Source organism: Meriones unguiculatus, chromosome 12 (genome assembly GCF_030254825.1).
Source record: "Meriones unguiculatus strain TT.TT164.6M chromosome 12, Bangor_MerUng_6.1, whole genome shotgun sequence".
In the NCBI taxonomy this organism is placed as follows: Eukaryota; Metazoa; Chordata; class Mammalia; order Rodentia; family Muridae; genus Meriones; species Meriones unguiculatus.
The window spans coordinates 33498220-33513029 of NC_083360.1; the positions used below are offsets into that span (position 1 = coordinate 33498220).

Sequence of the window (14810 nt, forward strand, 5' to 3'; positions counted from 1 at the left end):
AAATGCTACTTTAATATTCTTTGGTGTGTGTGGGGGAGGCCCAAAGTAGCACCAGTCTGTCTTTGGCATTTCTTTCTTTTTGGGGGGTGAGGTGGGGTGGGATGGGGTGTTGCATGGAGACCAGGCTGATGCAGCCCTCCCTGTGTGGCCAAGGATGACTGTGAATTTCTGATCCTCCTGCCTCCACGTCTCATATCTTACAGATGGGTGCCTCCACGCCTACCTTTCTTTATTTCTTTTAGAGCAGGCTCTCCCTGCGTAGCATAGGCTGGCCTCAGACCTGTAGTCCTCCCGCCTCGGCCTCCTCAGCGTTAGGACGAGCAGTGCTCACCAGCACCAACAGCATCTTTTCCCTTTTCCCCCCACAGCACTTTCTGTGTGTGCACACCCTTGCGGGCGTCTGATTACAGCACTTCCCCAGGTGCCCGGCACTTGTCTTCCCCACCAGGACAAGGACCGCCAAGGAAAGCCCTGGGAACCCCAGAGGACTGCAAGCACCTCGAAATAAACCTTTGTCATGAACACACTCACACATCAAGACTAGCAAAAAGCTAACTTCCCGGAAGTACAACAACGGGCAAAACAGTGCAGGGGGCAGACACCTTGGCTGCCCCGAGGAGTAGCACACAAATGCTCCCGGGCTTTATCCCCGAGTTACTGGCCAGTGAACTTCCGGCTGGAAATCATTTCCCAAACAATTGGTTTGGGCTATGTAGCCAAGAGCCATAAATTGCTAGAAAAATGGCCGAAGGGGCTGGGGAGATGGCTTGGTAAAGGGCTTGCTGAGCAAGCGTGAGGACCAGTGTTCATCTCTAGCACCCGTGTAGACGCTGGGTGTGGGAGCACCCGCCCATAGTCCAGAGCTGGGGAGGAGGAGACAGGAGGCTTCTCGGCAGGCCAGGCTAGCCGAACCAGGGCCAGTGGTGAACCCTGTCTCAAAAAAAAAAAAAAAAAAAAAAAGCAGGGAGAGTGAGGGAGATGGGTGTGCTTGTCCCCACACACATATCCACACGAGTTTCACACACACCCAACACACCCATGCACATAGCCCTGTATGCGCATGCACACATGCCTGAACTCACACATGTACATATAAGCACATGCCTGGAGCAGCGGTACAAAAGCCATTGTGTATTTCAGTTAGAGGAGAGGGTTTAGTTGGACGTGGCAGGGCACACCTGCAGTTCCAGCGCTGAGGCAGGAGGATCAGGAGTCTGAGGCCAGCCTAGTATGCAGAGAGAGACCTTGTCTCCGAAACGTTCAGGTGGAGATGGAGAGATGGCGCCCACTCTTCCCTCGGTGCTCCAGTGTGGTTCCCAGCGTCCAGACTATTTGGCTCACAACCCCATATAATTCCATCTCCACTGGACTGATACCCTCTTCTCATGTTTGGATACCTGCATTCACATGTGCACGTATGCACACACACACACGCACACACACAGAAATAAATTATAAAATTTGTTTTTAAAATATTTTTGGGAGCCTGAGAGATGGCTAAGAGCCATCTTGTTTTCCCTGCCACTCCAAGACAGGTTTCTCTGTGTAGCCCTGGCTGTCCTGGAACTCGCTCTGTAGACCAGGCTGGCCTCGAACTCAGAGATTCACCTGCCTCTGCCTCCCCGGTCTGAGGGAGAAAAGTGTGTGCCACCACCGCCTGGTTTAAGAGCTCTTGTCCTTACAGAGGCCCTGGGTTCAGTCCCCATCACCCACACGGTAGCTCACAACCCCCTGGAACTCCAGCTCCAGATGTAGTGCGCATACGCACATGAGGGCAAAAAGAAAACGTCATAAAAATAAGTGAGTCTAAAAGAAAAAAAAATGAAGTGTAGGGCTAGGGTGTGGCTCATTCAGGGTGGGCTGCTGGTCTAGCACAGCAGCATAAAAGAAAGAAAGGAAAGGTAAGTTTAAGGAAACAATAAAACTCAAAAGAGGGCTAGGAAACAGTGAGCTTATGTTCAGGAGTCACAGCCACCAGCCAAACCTCCCAAAGCTCTGATAGAGATACTTGTAGAGCCACGCCTTGCTGGAAGGGCCCTTTAGCGTATGCACACAGTGCAGTATTCATGTTGTGGGTAGGGAGATGGCCTGTGATGGTTAAGGTCCCTCCCATCTCTCCCACTGGCTGGACACCCCAGATCAGGCTCAGGGTTGAGGCCCTCCCTGCCCTGACAGAAGGGCCCTGAAGGCTGGCCCCAGCACCTCAGATTCCACTAACTCTTGGACAACTTCCCACGATCTTGGAGGTCCCCAAATGTTTACATGTGTGCCTGTCCCTGGCCCCGATTCCTACAGCTAGGGTTCCTATGTCAGCTCCTCTAGGAAGCCCTTCAGGTCTCCCACTAGTGCCGAAGCCCCGCTGAAACACTCATCGCTCAGCGGGCTCACCCCCACAAGGCTGGGCTGCTTTGCGGTTTCTAGCCTGTGTCCCCCTCCTGAACCAAGTGTTCTTCCACATGCCAGGCCACGGAAGAAGGCTGAGGCCCCTAGAGGAGGTTTCCGCCCCGTCCACACAGCAGGACAAGGGGCCCGGTTCCGAGCCTGCCCCAAACTGAGAACAGGGACGGGAGAAGTTGGGGAAGGGTCTCCGGGCTCCCTCAACCCTGTGACTTCCCCCCCCCACCTCCTCCCACCTGGCTGGGTGACCACACGGCCACAGCTTTCCTAGCTGGGTCATGTCTCCTGTGTGAATCTACTCTGCAAATGTAAATATTTGCTGATGACCAGCTGGTGGGTCTAAGCCGGGGCCTGGGGTCAGAGCTGGGACTCTCAGCTCCAAGAACCCTCCAGCCTAACCAGGAGGCCTCTGGGAAGGCTTGCCACGTGACTGGCCTGCTCAGGGTGGGCGAGCTTCATTCAGTTTTCACATGCTCACTTTATGCCAGGCCCACTGTAGGCACCGGAGCTGAAGGAGTCACGCTGGCACTGGCAGAGTGGAGCCAGCTTGCTCAGCCTTCCCTAGGCACACCAACGCGGCCACAGACAGACAAGATAGCCACTGCCAAAGCCAAAGAGGGCAGGGAGGGAAGGCTAATGCGGACACAGGGTATAGGGTGTGTGTGGTGTGAAGCGAGGTGGTGTGGGAAAGGTAGGTGGACAGCACCCTGGTGGAGTGAAAGGAAGGCAGGGTTGGCCAAGTCTTCCAGGCAGGAATGGGAGTGGATGGTGGTGGCCACGGGTGGGGTGACACAGGATTGAGCCCTCAGGACTCCGAGCCTATAAAGCAAAGCACGGGCTTGGCTCTGTACCTGGAACCTGGCTGGCACGAGACACACGTGTGTGGGAGAGTGGAGAGGCTGAGGGGCCCTGGAAGGGTGCGGCCACAATTCGCCTCACGTCAGCCCTGAGGCTTCGGGGCTGCGGTGTCTATGTCAGTTCCCTAGCATGGAGAACAAGGTCTGTGGGGGTTCCAGACGGGAGAGAGACACACATGTCGGAAGACGGAGAACCAAGGAGGGGAGGCAGACGCCACACGCCTCTAGGGAAGCCATCGACAGAGGAGGGTGAGCCCAGCTTCTTCAACTTTCCACCTGTCTGAGCATGCGCCCTGGGTTGTCTTCAGCTGTGCTGCCGCAGAGCTCAAATCCCCCACCCCCCACCCCAGCGCCAGCTTTCCCCTCTCTGAGCCTCACTGTGATGACTCAGAGGTCAGCGTCAGTTTCCCTTCCCCTTCCCCTTGTCATTGCAGGAGGGCCTGAGACAGGATGCTCCTGTGAGATCCTGACTATAACACATATATACTATGAGCCACACCCTCTCTTTATCATCTGGATATGGGACTGGTGGACAGAGGGGCCACAGGTCCAGGTGCCAGCCCAGGGGAAGCGACCGAGACACTCTGCCTCCCTTCCAGCCAGGGGCCTGGCAGGGGGCCAGCTCTCTGCCTGCCCTGCCTGTGGAGTATATTTTGGCCTAGGATCTTTCTCATCCATTGTTTCCATGAGTGGGTGGCCAGGTAGTGCCCGGGACAGGCCATTTTTAGCCTCCTCTCAAAGCTTGGAAGGACCAAAAGATAGGTGAATCTCAACCTTAGCTCTGGCATGCTGTGTGCCCCCAGGCCAGTCCCTTCCCCTCTCTGAGCCTGAACCTGTAATCATGGGACCCTCACTGGCGGTCATGAACAATGACTGAGATAGTCCTCAGTCACGGTCACGGCACGAATGTCCCCATTCCCTATGTGAGGAAACCAGCCCAATCCACCGGCAGAACAACCACTTGCTGAGCAGGTGACTGAGGCGCCGGGTCCCCACGTCTGCTGTGTCACCCCAGAAACCCCAGCAGAGGTTACAGACTTTTCTGGAGTATGTAAAAGATTGACGGCCCAACTGTCCACTCTTTTTCTTTTCTTGATTTTGAAGTGGCAGCATTTCCCTTCCTCTGTGGCTGCTTTGGCCCCTGATGCCACTGGTGATACAGCTCTGGGGTCCAGGGTCATGGACACAGCCATGGGATAGCCAATAAGAGCAGCCAACAACAGGGGAAGCAGCTGGGGGATTGTGGCCTATGTCCAGCTGAGGGAGGAAGGGCAGAGCCCAGGACGGGCCGGCGATGTCCTCACACTTCCCAACTGCCATTCCCAGAACTGTTTTCCAGACTGTCGGGGCTGGGCCTGTTCTCCTTAGCCCTCTCCAGCCTTGGACGCGGGAAGAGCCCTCCTGTCCCACGTGCCGCCATGCAGCCGACACACAAACACCTCATTCCGGCAACATCCGGGGACTCCATTCTCAGACTCAACAGCCTCCCGGGTGGGAGCCCTGAGGTTTGGAATGGAGAGCTTCCTGGGAAAAGGGCACCTGACCAGTCTGGTGTCCTTCCCTGAAGAGCCACACAGACGGTTTATGTTTTATTTTGAGATAGGGTCTCCCTGTGTAACTCCGGCTGTCCTGGCCTCGAACTCACAGAGCTCTGCCTCTGTCTCCTGAGTGTCGGGACTGAGGTGTGTCACCACCATGCCCTGCACGCGCACTGGAGACCTCCGGGCCAGGGCTCTTGCATGATGCCTTGGGAGTTCTGAACTGAGGTTTCACAGCTAGTGAAACCTCACCTGGGTGGTGAAGCTGGCCTGGCCAGGAACCCTGTGTATCTTGTACCCAGGCTGGGACCTGAAGGCCCCACAGAGGGAGCGACAGACATCGAGAGCACTCTGGCACACAGCCTCTGCCCCCACACATCCTCTACCCTCACCTGCTCACCAGGGCCCCAGAGATACAGTAGCCATTGTCTGATAAGGCCTCACCTGAGCGCCCACGCCCTGGGACCTGCCCACAGTACCCCTGTGGTCTCCTTGGCAGCTACCCCAAGCAGCTGGCTTTCCTTGTGCCCTTGGGGCTCCTTCCACCTTCCCTTCTACTGCTGGGGAGGGCACTGGTCCAGGCTTCTAGCCTCCTAAACTGACTGCACGGTTCCTTCTGCAGGGGTGTTTGATCCAGGGCATGCCCAATCCTCTTCTCTGCAGCTCCCCTCACCCCTGTCCCAGAACTGCCAAATCCTCTCCTATGTTGTTTCTCATCAGTTTGGACCCAGCGTTATCCCTATTTTCCGCTCCTGGAGCTCTGTATAGAGGTAAGCACTCTACCGCCGATTCCTGCCCCATTCGCGATGGACCCTGGGCTCTCAGCTCCGCCTCTCTGCCTTCAGTTTCTCCATCCTGAGTCTGGAGGGAGGGGGCTTCCCTCAGCTCCTCACCCCCCTGACGCAGAGACCCACTTTCATATCCCTGTTTCCGGATTCAGGACATAATCTTGTGCTGTGGGGGCCTTCTCTAAGGCCAGGCTCTCAGGCTCATTCTGGGCCACTTTGTCCCCAGCAGGGCCACACCTGAAAATAAAGCTCTCAATCCTTTCATATCTGATGCTGTGGGCTCAGCCAGGCAGCGCAGCAGGCCAGAGCCCAGCAGCACAGAAGGCAGGAGGGTCCAGGGAGAGCCGCAGGCTCCGGTACCGAGCCACCCTGAGCTGGGTGAACGTGTGAGATGGGGAACGTGTGACAGGGTACCCATGGGTGGGATACATTCTGCACACGGCTACACAGGTAAGTGTACCCCAAAGACTCCAGGCAACAGAACCAGGCAGACAGGGCTTGCGTTCCAACCTGCCATGTAGCTCTGGGTGCCCATTGCTGGGCCTTAATCTCTTCTGATCCAGGGTGGGGTGCACTGTCCCCTCTTCCTAGCTGACTCAAATAGATCTTGGCCTCCAGATGATCTGGGCTGTGGTACCCTGTGGGCGCACCTGGATGGGTGCCCTCACCCTGACCCCGTGCAAAGCTTGAGTGTTGACCATCTCCACAGGCTGAGATGCTGGAACTTAGTCCTCAGGGTGGAACCATGGGTGTACCCGTTAAGAGGTGGGGCCATGGGCTGGGGATGTAGCTCCGTTGGTAGAGTGTTTGCCCAGCATGCGCGAAGGGCATGGTGACACACGCCTATAATCCCAACACTCAAGAGTTGGAAGCAGGAGGAACAGAAGTTATCCTGGGCTACATAGAAAGGCTAACCTGGGCTATAAGAAACTGTTGTTGAAAAAAGAGGTAGGGCCTAGTAGGAGACTTCTGGGCCGCTGAGGATGTGCACTTACAGGGGGATGGGCACCCGCGCCCACTCCTCTTCTACATCAGCCACGAGCTGACCCCAAACATGATGTGTTGCCTTGCCCATAAGCCCAAAGCCCTAAAACCAGCCAGTCTTAGGCTGGAAGCTCCAAAAAGTGAACCAGAATAAACCCTTTTGCTACGTAAATGTATTGCCTGAAGTCTTTTGTCATAGTGATGGAAAGCTGTCTAACACAAGTTAGGAAAAAAAAAATAATAACTGGGACAGCAGGACTTAAAAGGAGAGGGACACGGCAGACACGAAAATGCCCTGGGCCCCTAAGAGACAAGCAGTCACCATGAAGGGGACAGAAGGCATCGTAGGAACGGGAGGCCCTTCACAAACTGTCCCGGTTCCGGGTCCCGGGCTTTCCTACCTTCCTCACAGGTCACCCCTGAATGTCCAGGGCAGCACCTCCATTCTCGGGCAGTCACGGTCTTGTACATCACCTTGTACATGGGCCTCACCACGGTTCTGTAGCTGAAAGAAAGGCCAGGTGCCCTGGCTCAGACATCTTCCGCCATGTTTCCCGCTGCCCCGGATGCCGTGATGGCAAAGCCAGAGCTTCCTGGATCTTCTCCCACCTTCATTCTCATCTTTAGCTCTTTACTAACCACTATGGCCACGGGGGTCTGGATTTCAACTGCTGGCTGGACTAGCCTGCCCCTGTGAGCACACAGCTCTAGCATGAGCCCCCCGGGCGGAGGCCCTGAAGTTTCCTCCCTACACAATGCTGCCTCTGTCCCACCTATCCTGAGGCCCCCAGCCTTCCCCTGCACTCCATGACACCACCCAGGCCTTCACGGGGCCCCAACCTGGACAGCCAGCACTCCTGCCCCATCACAGCTCCACTCACCTGCTCCCAGGGCAGCCCATGGGCCACGGGCAGCTCTGCAGCACGCGCTGGAGGTAGGTGCCGTTCTGTACATGGCACGAGATGGTACGGGTCACCACGTAGGAGCACCAGTTCCTGAGACAGACCCACAGAGGCGGGGCTCAGGCGGCAGGCCCAGGACTCCAAGAGGAGGGATGAGAGGGACCGTGCGTCCTCCCATGCGTCCTCCCGAGCCCCGAGACTCCAGACAGAGAGACCTCTGGGCTCTCTGTGTCTTTTAGGTGTAGTCTCTACAGAGCCTGTAGCTCCCGAAATAGCCCTAGAAGGGGTGGCCATGCTGGGGCGACCCTTACATCAGGGTGCAAGAACTCAAATGAGGGGACAGCAGAAGGCAGGGCATGGCTCCTCGTGTGCAGCAAGTGTCACAGGCAGGCTGGTGTGGGTGTCTGAGATGGACAGTGCTCCACCACAGAGGCGGCCATTTGACAAGGACAGTTTATTCTAGGGTCATGCACAGGAACCTACACAGGCAGGAGAGCGGAGTGCTTGCTTGGCTCTCTCTATTTTGTTGTTGTTGTTTATTTAAGACAGGATCTCAGTAAGAATTCCAGGCTGGTCTCAACCATCCTCCTGCCTCTGCCTCCTACCTCTGGGACCCCAGGCATGCACTCGCCCTTTCTGGAAGGGAGCTTGCTCCTGGGTGTGTGTGGCAGCCGGTTCTCAGGCTAGCCTGTGGAAGTGTTAGCCTTCGGCTGTGGTCTTATAGCTGCTCAGGCTAGTCCCAGGCTTGTACCATTCCCAGCATTGGGACAATACTCACCTTTCTTTCCCTGGGACAGAGAGTGCTCCTGCCAGCCTGACTGTCCCTTCCATCAGCTTCCCCTTCCCCTTTTCCTACCCTTGGCTGGTTCCATCAAGGCCCAGAGAGATGAGGGAACCTTCTTAGTCTCATGAACTAAAGCTTTCTCTTCCTGAGGGTGGGTGGGGGTAGGGCAGCTAGGGGCCGGGGTCGCTGGACTGGTGCAGGGACGGGGGTGGGGGCAGGGACATTCCAGGTGTTCAGCAGCCCTCAGCTCAGCCTGAGGTCAGGAGCCCAGGGGAATTTGCTGGGGCTCAGGAAGGAGGAGGTGGTATCAGGTGGCCTTTCTCAGCCTGGGCTGCTTCCCCAGCAGACTGCTCTTTGTGGCCTTGAGCCCAAGGTCAGCAGGTTCCCAGGCTGGGACCTTCACAGAGCCATGGACCATGTCTCAACCAACACAGGGAGGAGATGAACTAATGCCTGTAGAGTAGAGTCAAGGGCCAGGCCTGGCTGCCCATATGCTTGGGCTCAGCTCTGGGCTCTGTGCCCCAGCTTGGTGACATGTCTTCTCTCCCCAGGGCCTCGGTTTCCCCTCCAAAATGGAGGGATGTCTTTCTGACAGAGAACCATTTAAATACCCCTAGCACACAGTAAGTGCCCAATGTGTGTGTTCCGACGTCCAGATGTGCCAGTCATCTGTGCTCAGAGCACAGCATCCTAGCTATGCCAGAGGGGGATGTCAGGATCAGTGAGGTAGGGCCTGACCTCTCACATCCACAGAGGGTGACAGGGACCAGCACAAAGCAGCCTAGTCCTGCATGATAGGGGGATGAGGGGATGAGGGGCTAGCCTCAGCTGGTCCTGAGGTAGCGGGGCGGGGGAGTGAGGGAGAAACATGGCTAGCTCCATGCACAGTGCCCCCTAGCCGGGCGTGGTGGCTTGAGGCTGAGGATCGCTTGGCCTAGCCCAGGAGACTTCCACCTCAGAAAAATTAAAAAGAATGGCAAAGGGCACAGCGGCAAATGCCTGGTGACCTAAGTTGAATCCACTGGAACCCATGAAAGGGTGGAAAGAGAAAACCGGTTCCCCAAAGTTGACCTCTGACCTCCGCATGAGTATGACGTATCACACCGACACACACAGACACACACACAGACACGGACTTGTTTGCTTTTTGGGATACGGTTTCTCTATGCAGTCCTGGCTGCCCTGGAACTCAATGTGTGGACCAGGCTCGCCTCGAACTTACAGAGATCAACCTGCCTCTGCCCCCAGAGTGCCAGGATTAAAGGTATGCATCACTCTACCTGGGCACATACAATAATTTTAGAGATTAAAACAAAGGAAGAGAAAAAAAAGTCCCTGCTCTGGAGAGCCGGATCCCTAGAGCTGGCCTAGAGGCTGCTTTGGTTGTGTCTGGAAGGTAAGGACATAAGCTCCTCCCTCCAAAGCGTGCAAAGCTGAATGTCCAGCTCAGGGGTCCGGGCGCTCAGGCTGGCCCAGGGCTTCTGAGGGAAGGAGAGAGGAGCACCTGGGCAGAGAAGGGAAGCCCAAGGCTCGGGGAGGACGGGGCGAGCATTGTGTGAGTGTGCAAACGCACATGCACACACAGCATGGGAGGGGTCGGTGTGCACACACAGGCGGAAACTTTCACGGGCACGCGCACCTGCAAAGGCTTGGAAGTGTGCGGCCAAGTACGGGCAGACTCACAGAGCACACAGACTCGTACACAGTGATCAGGGCCCACACAGGAGAACACGTTCCTGCAGAGAAGACTGTCTACCATGCCAATGTGCTCCACATGCACACACGTATACACGTACGCACGCATGCGCGCACACACGCCCTCCCCGTAGACAAACAGCCGGGGGTCATGTCCTCTGCATGTTTCCACACAAATGGGCAGTGACTATAGTCTCACGGTGCACACGGGTGCACTCAGACACAAACTGGCAGAGGCTGGTCCGGCAGGGCGCACACGCGTTAGGGCTTGTGTGCACACGCACACACGTGTCCGTGTTTCACATGTATGTGGACACCCCCCACACCCAGCTCTGGACCAGGCTAGGGCCGGTGTGTCTAGAAATACTGCAGTTACCTCAGCTGTCCTTTTCCCTCGAAGGAAACCTTTTTTTCCTTCCTTAATTGAAGGTCTCACGCTGCTCCTGGTTATTTGCCACAGGAGGAACTCAGTGTAATCCCCCAGGGAGGACAGTCGAGGCCAGTAGCTGGCCACACATTGTATACAGGAAGGGACACTCGAACCAGGTGAAGTTCAAGGCCAGCAGGTCGCCTCCTCCACCTGGTGGTCAGCCTCACGGACCGTAGCACAAGCCCGAGGCCCGCCCTGGCCCACTTTCAGGAACATCAGGAGGTTTTGTTTTGTTTACATTTAATTTGCGTGTGTGTGTGTGTGTGTGTGTGTGTGTGTGTGTGCGCGAATTCCTATGCCTGTATGTGTTTGTACCTATGGCGTCTGCACTATTTGTTTGTACTGTATAGATGTGTGCGTGTGCACTTGTGTGTGCGTGTATGTGCATTCCTATGCATGTATATGTGTGTGCATGCCTAACTATGTGGACAGAGGTCAGAGGCCAACTTGCGGAAATCAGTTTCTTTCTAATGTGGATCCCGGGAACTGAACTCGGGTCGTCAGGCTTGGTGGCAAGCGCCTTCCCCTGCTGAGCCACCTCAGTGGTCCTTGCAAGAAGCTTTTGCAGGGCTTGTATCGAATGTGGTCACTGCTTGCCAGGCTACCCTGACTCCCCGCTGTCCTGCAGGCCCTTCTCCCACTTCCGATGTGCAGGAACTATCTACAGAGCTCCACCCTATCACTCTGGCGATTCCTGTTCAACCTGTGAGTCTTAACCCCAAGGACCAGGCAGGTACAGCAGCCCTGAGCCATACTCTCTCCCATGAGTGCAGGGAGGAGGGCACAGGTAAGGGCCGAGTCCATACAGAATTCAACCCAGGCCTGCTCATGGGGGTTTGCTAGATGACTGCATGCCTGAGAACACAGCGGCCTGGGCGGGGAAGTCAAGACCCAAGGTTTTCCCAGGAAGAGGCAATACTTCCATTCCCCGCCACCCGTGAGGATTTCCTTCCCTGAGGTGTGGCCAATGATAAGGCGCCTAAAAGTCAGGGAGGCTGGGTGGAGCATGGGCGAGGCTGGCAGGAGACATCCACCTCTGCCCACTCGGTACCTCCAGAGCCTCCAGAGGCCACTGGGGGGGGGGGGTAGAAACAGGCCAGACCAGCTCCGCCTGGCACCAGCTTGCCTCTCCAGTGGACCTACCCACCCACCCTCCACTCCCTGTAGCAAGGGGCCCAGGGGACTTTGTCTCCACAGGGCCCAGGGCTGCGATCCGGAACAGTGATAGGGACTAATTGCAAGAGGCAGCCAAGCGGGCCAGGGGCCAAGGGCCGTTATGAAAAGGAGAGGAAAGAACTGAGACAGGCCCGGGGGTGGGGGTGACAAGAGCCACAACCAGAACCGCACCAGGATGCTGCTCCAGGCCCATGGCACACTTCCCTATAGTTGTCAGGGAGCCTGGACACGGGCCAACTGCCTCTGACCTTGCCGTTCCCATCTGCAAATGGGGAGAGTGGAACGGCTTCCATGCAATGTGCTCAGAAAGCCCTGCTCCTCCTGGGGTCCGTTCCTCTTGGCCTGGGTGCCACAGTCAGCCACGGCACACCACGGCCGAGCAGGAGGGGGCCAGGGGCTTCCCTGGGGGCCCAGGACACCAGTTGCACAGACTTTACAGAGGGAAACCGAGGGTGTGGGGAAAAGCCCCTGCCTGGGGTTAGCTATGTGGGCACAGAACCGGGATTTGTGAACGCTGGAACCAAGGACGTCACAGGGGCAGGAAGCGTCCTACCAGGATCTGCGGACTGAGAGCAGTGACGTGTTCCAAGGTGGATCCCCACAGCCCTTGGGCACCCTGGGCATAGGGGCTTAAAGTCTCACCGCATTCCTGGGGTTGGGGGTGGCCCCTTGGATGCCTTCCCAGGCCTCCCCCTCCTCAGGCACAAAGCCTCTTTTCTGCCTTCAGTCCCTCGGCTGCCAAGGGGTGCCCGGGGCGCCTGGCTGGGAGTGGAGGGAGGGCCGATGGGGTGAAACATCCCCACGCTGTCTCCAAGATGCTGGGACAGGGCCATGAGGAGAGGCCCTGGCGGCCGAGGACTACAGATAACTCCAGCTTTAGGCCCCTCCTTAAAGGTGGGCACGGTGGGGCTCAGACACTTGGCCTGTGCTGGTCTTCACTCTCACAACAGACCTTCAAACAGGAGAGGCAAAAGAGGAACAGGAGGCTCATGGCCCCCAGCCTATAAGACAGGAGTGAGAGCACAGCTGGGAGGACTTTGTGACAGACTGCTGTGACAGCATTCTGTAAAGAGATGGGGAACAGACCTGGTGAAGGCAAAGGTCCCACAGGAAGCATGGGGATAGAGTGGCCAGCGTGGAGTGAGGCAATGCGGCCTTAACCTTTCTCACCCATCACCCCAAGGCTGAACCTGGGAAGCCCAAATTCCTAATCCCTCTCCCGTCAGCACCTGGGATTCCAGGAGCTCCACACTCTAGAGCCAGGATCGGGACAGGTGCTATACGCCTCAGCCTTTGTTTCTGTCTCTCTAAAACAGGGGTCACAAGAGGGCGAGCCTTGGACGGCAGCTGGGAAGGCTGCAGGAGGTCCCAACCCTAACCAGCTGTGGCTGGCACGCTGTGGGTGATGCTATGACGTCTGCCACATGGCTGTCCCCGTCGCAGACGGCTAACTGCTCCGCTGGCCTCTATCGCCCAGCCGCTCCTACCCCCTGGGCCTGCTCAGGTCACCTGCTTTTGCTAGCTCCCCCAGGGCGGCTGGCCTCTGACCACTGGGAAAGGGAAACTTCTGAAAAGAATGAAAGAACTGAGTCCGCAGGGGGCGGGGGGGGGGGGCTTGAAGGCCTCTGAATGGGCTGAAAGGCCTAAAAGGCCTGGCTAGTCCACATTGTCTGTCCTGGAGGCAGGGGCAGGGGCTGCAGGCAGAGCACCGGCCAGCGCAGGCTCAAACTCTGCCATCTGTACCAGACAGGGAGATCTGAATCCCGGCTCTTCCGTGAACAGCCCAAGAGCCTAGATTTTGGCCACTACCGGCCTCAGTTTACTCCTCTACTGAATGGGGGCAGTTTTCCCTACATCCCTCAGTTCCGAAGGACACTGTCTAGAAAAGGCCCCACAGGACCCTGTCCTGGGAAATACTCCATGAAGGCCGGCAGAGAGTCACAGGCCTTCGGGAGGTCTGACCAAATGCCAGGTCCCAGGGGGGCCTCTGACACTGACCCACTGTGCGGACTCCACCCCAGTCCCTTCCTCCAAGCGAAATAAATAGCTGGGGCACTAAAAAAAGCCAGCAACAGGGAAAAGGGGAGGGGATCGCTGAAGGGCTAAGGAGTGACCCTGGCAGTTTACAAGTGCATGAAAGGCGGGGTGGGGGTTGGGGGGAGGGGGGCACGGGACTGGGCCAGACACACAGACGTCGGGCGGGGGGGGGGGGGTGTCTTTGTTACACTGCCATGGGTCCACCTTCTGGGGCCTCGGGGATCTCGGGAGGGGTAGGGGAGGTTGTCTGTTCTCTCACACAGAGCTAGGTGAGCCGGCTCTCCAGGGCACCGAGTGCCAAGTCCCCGCTCCCATTGGTGATGGGACGGATATGAGAGACGGAGTCCTTGCCCCAGTGCCCGACTGCTACCGGGGTGGGGGACAGGTCCCTGCTCCAGTCCCAGGGTTGCACGGAGCTGGGGTCCTGTTCTCTGTCCCAGTCTGGGGTTGCACGGAGCTGGGGTCCTGTTCCCTGTCCCAGTCTGGGGTTGCACGGAGCTGGGGTCCTGTTCTCTGTCCCAGTCTGGGGTTGCACGGAGCTGGGATCCTGTTCCCTGTCCCGGGGTTGCACGGAGCTGGGGTCGGGTTCCTGACTCAGTCCCGGGGATGCACGGAGCTGGGGTCGGTCCCTGTCCCAGTCCTGGGGTTGCACGGAGCTGGGGTCGGGTCCTGTTCCCTGTCCCGGGGTTGCACGGAGCTGGGGTCGGTCCCTGTCCCAGTCCCGGGGTTGCACGGAGCTGGGGTCGGGTCCTGTTCCCTGTCCCGGTCCCAGGATTATACGGAGCTGGGGGGGACCTACCTGCGACCTGAGAACCGGGCGCCCGAGACGCTCCACGCGGCGCCGCCTCCCGGGAGCAGGAGCCCGAGGCAGAGCAGCGTCCAGGCCCGCGGGCCGCCCATGCTGTCGTCCCGCCGCAGCCGCGGGCGCGCAGAGCCGGTTCCGGGCGGAGCAGGGCGGGGGCGCTCGGCTTCGCCCGCCCCTCGCCCCCCGCCCCCGCCAACCCGGAAGCCGTCCGCGCCCCCGCCAGGACGCCCTCCAGGTGCCCACCTGTGCCGCAGGCCGGGAAACCGAGGCCCTGGCTACGTCCCTCCCCTCTCTACCTCCGCCGCAGCCAGGACCCGAACCCACCACTCCTGAGTGACCGCGCCCGGACGCACTCCCTCTGACATCTTTGCGGAACCGGGTTCCCGAAACACGCGGGACCTGCCCATCGACCCAACA

The 14810-nt window shown here is 57.9% G+C and overlaps 1 protein-coding gene across 5 annotated transcripts in view; it reads right to left on the bottom strand.

Moving 5' to 3' along the window:
- The window catches only part of Emid1 (EMI domain containing 1), a 43379-nt gene extending 28859 nt beyond the window's left edge, over positions 1–14520 (bottom strand). For all 5 annotated transcript variants that reach the window (XR_009585109.1, XM_021632753.2, XM_021632751.2 and 2 more), the window contains exons 1-3: positions 14388–14520; positions 7446–7559; positions 6966–7069 (exon numbers count right to left, since the gene is read on the bottom strand). Coding sequence is in view for 4 of the 5 variants with exons in the window: in XM_021632753.2 (XP_021488428.1) it covers positions 6966–7069; positions 7446–7559; positions 14388–14488 (319 nt within the window). In the remaining variant the exon portion in view is untranslated. The remainder of the gene's footprint in view (positions 1–6965; positions 7070–7445; positions 7560–14387) is intronic.
- Positions 14521–14810: the final 290 nt, after the last annotated feature.